This window comes from Perca fluviatilis, chromosome 12 (assembly GCF_010015445.1).
Source record: "Perca fluviatilis chromosome 12, GENO_Pfluv_1.0, whole genome shotgun sequence".
In the NCBI taxonomy this organism is placed as follows: Eukaryota; Metazoa; Chordata; class Actinopteri; order Perciformes; family Percidae; genus Perca; species Perca fluviatilis.
In genome coordinates this window covers 34,149,691-34,156,263 of record NC_053123.1, presented here as the reverse complement: position 1 = coordinate 34,156,263, position 6,573 = coordinate 34,149,691, and the positions used below count along the sequence as shown (strand labels likewise).

Sequence of the window (6,573 nt, the reverse complement as noted above, 5' to 3'; positions counted from 1 at the left end):
ATATCCTAAAGGAAAAGTCTTGTCAAATGGGGGCCCATGGCCTAATTTGTGTCAGTTTAGGTGTCATTTACTGTATGTGAAAAAGTTTGGAAACCACTATTCTAGGTTATGATATCAATGGCCCAAGTTTAATTGGCCTTTAGTCAGCCTAAAGAAAGCAACGTATAATATTCTTTTTAACACGTGCTTTAACATTTAATGTGTGAGAAATAGATTTTTTTATGAACAGTTGAGACTAATTCAAACTCACAATGTGAGTTTCAAAGCCCCCCTTTAAAAGTTATGTAATAGCAAACAAGATCTATGGACAAATACATTTCACATATTCTAGAAGCATGTTTTGTAGCTTAGCAATATATGGTTTGCTAAATGTGCGTTTTAAGTTTTACATTTTTGCAGCAGGAATCTTCTTAAAAAATCTAAATATCACTCCTTTGATTTGAGGCAGACTCAGGCCGTAAACTAGAGGGTTATTAATGGGGGGGATCATCAAATACTCTAAAGATAAAACAACTGTGATGATAGGATTCATTTTATCAGCCTCAAATCGAGTCAATGACAGCTCACAGAAGAGAGAGAAAGAATAGGTCATGAATGTCACGATGTGAGGCAGGCAGGTCTGTAACGCCTTTCCTCTGAATTCAGACGAGCTTCTCCTGCAAACAAGCAGAATACGTAGATAGGTGTACAGGACAAAGAACAGGGGGATGAAGATGATTGTTATCACAAGAGACTGACCTACTATGTTGTTCAGAGTTGTGTCCACACAGGAGAGCTGAACCACAGGCCAGTTGGAACAGAAAATTCTGTGCAGTTTATTGCCACACAACGGTAATCGGAGAGTAAGATACAGCATGAAACCCACACCAAATGCAGGGTAGAGCACGGCAAAAGTCACAAGATGTGTTACCATCTTAAATGTCATTTTACTGTGATAATGTAAAGGATGGCAAATAGCAGCAAATCTATCATAGGCCATGATGCTCAGAATAGTCTGCTCACATGATGCATAGCTGTAAATAACATATATCTGAATGAAACATAATGGACGTGAGATCAAATGAGTGTCAGACAGAATGTCTATCAGAAACCTGGGGAAGAAGCCGGCTGAGCCGTACAGAGAGTTAACAGACAGACAGCAGATAAAAATATACATGGGCTGATGTAGAGACTTCTCCAGACAGACTGTCAGAATAATGACAATGTTAGCAGAGACAACAGTCATGTAGAGCAACAGACACAGACTGAAGAACAGATATCTGAGGGGCCCAAAGTCTGCAAACAGAGTGAACTGAAAATACAAAGGATTCAGGCTGTTGGTGCTGTTCATGTCTGCACAACAGCAGAGCTGGAAGAAGAGAAGTGAAAACAGATTGAGGTACAGTAAATGAGATTAAAATGTGAGCATCAAAATGTCCTATTTTAACAGTAGACACAACACTTACAATAAACCTGCATTCATGTAAGTTGCATAAACTGCACATTTCTAACAATTGTGCCTGATAATATTCTGCATAAGTAACACATTTCAGATAGTTCACAAAGACATGTTGAAAAAATAGATATGGAAGGAAAAAGGTCAGTGTCACATGAATTAAATGCACAAGTAACCTCACATTTTTCATTGAACAATATTACAGTTGAATGAATGAAAAAGAGATGTATCCAGGTTAACAAGGCTCATACATGACAGACATTTAAAAGGTTCTTTTCCACAAGTGAAATATTTGCAATTACATTCAACCTTTCTGAAAAGCTTTTAGCGTAGTGAAGTTGTCCACTTTTGTGTCTAAAAACAACTGACAAAATCAGCTGAAACAATATACGGTAAATAGTGTTCATAGTTATCCTGAGGTCTGTCCAGCAGTCAAAAAGATATTCAGAAAACAGTCTTTGCATCAGTATATGTAAACATAGGTTTTAGAATAATACACAGCACCCCCCCCCGCCTGACCTACAGCAGACTGAGGCAGCAGCTGAACTTTTATCCTGTTTTACTGTCACACTGAGAGCAGCAACCTGTACACACAGGGTCCAAAGGGAGCTACGCTGTGTCACACACCGACTACTCCTGTGTGTGTGTGTGTGTGTGTGTGTGTGTGTGTGTGTGTGTGTGTGTGTGTGTGTGTGTGTGTGTGTGTGTGTGTTGCTATAACCGAGCCCAGACTGCTAAGGCCGAGGAGATATCCTTTTTCTTTTTAGATTATTTTTGGGGCATTTCCGCCTTTAATCACCAGGACAGCATGAAAGGGGAGAGAGGGGGAAGACATGCAGGAAACCAGATTTGAACCCTGAGCCTCTATACAAAACAAACCCAAATCAGGAGGGACACACAATGAGACAGATATACACTTGGTTAAAGTGACTATATGTAACCTTTTAATGTTTCTGATGCTGTCATTTTTCAAGCAATGGTCTTCAATGACCTGTAACAGCAAACAAGACCAACAGTGAAAAGAACACAATTTTTACATAGTTTTTAGTAAGGCATCTACCCAGGTTTGATTTTTCCTGCGAAGTGACAGAATGATTTGTGGCAGGTAGACGGCTCTACAGTAACACATTCTGACGGGTCACAGATTTCATCATAACACCTGAAACGCCTGTGTTAGTGTATCCAACCACATCGCTGGTCTTCTGTGTGACATCATCATCTCTCTCTCCTACTCTCGCTGTCTGTCAGCTGCTCATTGTTCGCCGTCTTCTAAAATATTAAAAACACTAAATCAGAACCAGAAAACCCAAGACGTTATAAATGTGGTGTTGTTCCATTATTTTCTGAGACCAGAAGTGTCGGCGAGTTTCAGATATTCTGTCCAATAAACAAGCAGCCGTTACGACTGTGTGACGTGTGTTTACAGTCTTTGGTGAGTTTGACAAAGTTCAGTGTGAACCCAAACCGAACCAAATGAAATATGCAACCAAAATGCAACGAGTCCACTGAACTATAGGTGTGAAAGCGCCCTTAGTCGCATATCCTGTGATATAACACCAAACAGAGCAGTGAGAGGGGATGGATTAGTTGGCTCCTTTAGTATTTCAGAAATATTAGATTATCAGAATCAGAATCAGAAAAGCTTTATTGCCAAGTATGTTTACACACACGAGGGATGTGTCTTGGTATCGTAAGTGCAAATCACATTAAAACATTAAAGCAACATGCACAAACACACCGAGTCGCCATATGCGGCGCCATCTCAACTCTCTCCTAACTCTCGCAACAGATACAGCATGACATTGGGAGAGGAGAGGGAAATAAAAAAGCCGCTCTCAGACTATCCTCATAAAGATAAGAACAGTGTGGGAACAGGAAAAAACACCTCAGCACATAAGCACACAAGCAATACATTTGCACTGCTGCACACCACATAATTGAAAATATTGAAAACTGACTGCTGGGGGGGCGACCTGTAGCTCACCCAGTAGGAGCGTGCTCGCCATGTAGGCTGAGTCCTTCGATCGAGTTTGACCTGTGACCCTTTGCTGCACCCCCCAATCTCTCTCCCACCTTTCCTGTCTATCCACTGTCACTACAAATAAAGGGAAAAGCCCCAAAAATAATCTTGAGAAAAAGAAGAAAAAACTGACTGCCAGAAATTCTGTATTCTTGGACATGTCCAAAACATATGTAATAGGGTTGCAGGGCTTTGTTTACATCTGTCACATGTGGGGTCTAACTCAAATTCTAGAAAGCCTGTAGATTTAGGTTTTTAATCTCGGAGATTCTGGGGGTTTTCTCCAAATTTTACCCCCCTCCACCTTTTTTGTAATTTCTTTTTAATTTACAATGGTCTTAATAAACTTTTGTAATGTTATAGGAGGTCAAAGAGTATAAAGTATGGTAACAAAGTCCTCAGAAAGTGAATCCAGTGGTCACAGTGTGCCGGCCTCAGGGGACAACTGAGAAACAAGTTATCACACACACACACACACACATACTTTTTCTCCTACCAATGAAAAGTTTAATTTATGAGCAATTAAAGTGACATGTTAAACTACGCCACACAAAAGTAGAGGTGGAAGAAGTACTCAGAACATTTACTTTAATAAAAGTACCACAGTGTAGAACTTGAATGGAAAAGTCCTGCATTCAAAATAGGGCTGCTCGATTATGGAAAGAATTATTTTGGTCAATATTGAAATCATTATTATTAACCACGGTTACTCATTGACTTTAGGAAAAGATATTGCATCTAATAAAACAAATCAACATGAAGGCCTAAATGCCAAAAAAAAAAGCTATTTAGCCTTCTGGAGGTCATTCAGACAAAATAAGAGTTTAGTGCAAAACGTAACGTGCAAAATAATAGTTTTCTAGATAACATTGTTTTTGTGATCGTTAGTAGCCGGAATTAAAATCACAATCAAAATTTGATTAATTGCACAGCCCTAATTTAAAATGTTACTCGAGTAAATGTACAAAATAATCAGCATCAAAAAGTACTCATTCTGCAGAATAATATATATTATATTTTCGTATTCTAATTATTGCTGCATTAATGTGTTGATGACTTTAATGTTGCAGCTGGTAAAGGTAGAGCTCATTTTAATTACTTTACATACTGCTGGGTAGTTTAATCTATGAAAATACATCATATCTCTGCCTTTAATCACCAGGACAGCTTAGACATGAAAGGGGAGAGAGAGGGGAAAGCCATGCAGGAAACCTGCCACAGGTCAGATTTGAACCCTGGGCCTCTGCGTCGAGGAATAAACCTATTCATATGGGCACCCTCATACTTACTTTTCTGATTATATTTTGTATAAATATAATTAGATTCTGCAAAATGCTATAGACTGACTACAGATAAGTACCTCATACTACCCCACTTCAAAATCCAAACTATCCCTTTAACCCCAGCAGTGCCAGAGAAAAAAAGGCTCATGTTTTTTTTTTAACAGTTTGGGAATGCAATGACAAACTGTCGTCCTTTTGATCGCGCCGTCAGATCAGAAAACACTTTGATGCATCGTTCTGGAACACAACTACAAACACATTGGGTTGTTTCATTTAGAGAAGAGGCCTTTAAACTGACTGAATGTGGGCGCAAAGGGAGAGACATGAAGCAAAGACACTCTGTGAGGTTTTTGCAGGTGAAGCTGCGCTACGTTTGCAAAACAGGAATATTTCAGAGTCTTCCAGCGTTGGAGGACTTGACGTGTGAACACAGCGTCCCTCTTTCATTCCTTCAACCAGCTACTTGAAAAGGTATCATCATCAATCATATCCAAAAACCTTTAGTGTTTTCCAAGTCTTTGATAATGTTTAGAAGTAGCATCTCTATCGCAGCTTAGCCCTAAACAGGCAAGAGGCCGTAAACTGTCACAAACTGCAGTACAAACCCAGATTGAGACATATTCTGAATGCGCTGTACACATGTCCAAAGAATGCCTCTAAAACCTGAATAATACTGGAATATCCCACACGACCCCCCACATCTGAGTTCCGTGTTGCGCATTCACATGGGATAAGCGAAGCCTGCTTTTGCTGAAATTTAGTGGCTTATCTGTTACACGAGAGTTGGGTACCCGGAGGCGTGCACTTTGGTCGGTGTTCTGTATCTTTTGGGCCAGGTCCAGTAGAGGTTACCAGAGGCTCATATCCTATCCCACAGCGGCAGCATGCACACAGCATCATCATCAGCACTTACGGATGGAGCTGCGGGGAGCGCGTCGCTTCGGGACGGAGATCTCCGGGTGACAGTGGTCCAGACTAGGGAAAGAAAGACTATTTGTTGATTATATGAAACATGTTATTAATTATTTACAGTGACATTTAAGGAATTCTGTCTCTTTGCCATCTCATGTGTATTGTCTCTGTCGTCATCCTCATTTGTCTGTCTCTTTAATTGTTGTCATCCTGTGTTGTCGGTCCCTCTGTTTTCATTTTCATCGACTGGTCTGTCTGTCCTGTCATCATGGAACTCCTCTTTCACTACAGTAAATGACAGAGAGGGATAGAATGAAGAAAAACTATATAATATAATAAGTAACATTGAAGACAATGCTGAACTTGCCCTGATTTGTTAGCTTGGTTAGAGCAGCTTTATCTTGCTCTCTTCACATCCTTTCTCTCCCACAGATCAGTCTGAACTTTAAACCATCTCAGTCAAAAAGTGACTGGGCCATCTACCGAGTTCCACTGCTGTTCGTCCCTTCCTAGAGGTCAACCCTGATTGGTTCATGTAGTTGTCAATTTAGTTAGACTGATGTGTGTGTGAACGAAACTAAAGTTAAAGGGATACTTCACCGATTTAGCATTCAGCTTTGTATCAGTAGAAACCCGATAGTATTTCTGAATGACCGTGCTTCCCTCCCTCATGTCCCCCTGAGGCGACGAGATCTCTGCTTGCGGGCCTGGAAAAATCTTCCGATGACGTAAAATGACGATTTTGGCGCCAGAAGGAATCATGGGCCAGGAAGGCAAGGACTACAGCCAGTTAGTAGGATCTACTTCCGCATGTTTTCAACACGCCCACAGGGGTTGGACTGCCGAGTCTGGCCGAGGTATTCGAATAAAACGACTGTCAGCCATCTTGAAGCTTCAGGGGCTCGGTTTTCAGCAGAAAACAT

General features: G+C 40.6%; 1 protein-coding gene across 1 annotated transcript; it reads right to left on the bottom strand.

Moving 5' to 3' along the window:
- Positions 1-385: 385 nt before the first annotated feature.
- On the bottom strand, positions 386-1,330 carry LOC120569458 (olfactory receptor 51L1-like). Its single transcript, XM_039817322.1, has one exon. The coding sequence runs from the start codon at positions 1,328-1,330 to the stop codon at positions 386-388; it is 945 nt and encodes a 314-aa protein (XP_039673256.1).
- Between the last annotated feature and the right edge of the window lie 5,243 nt (positions 1,331-6,573).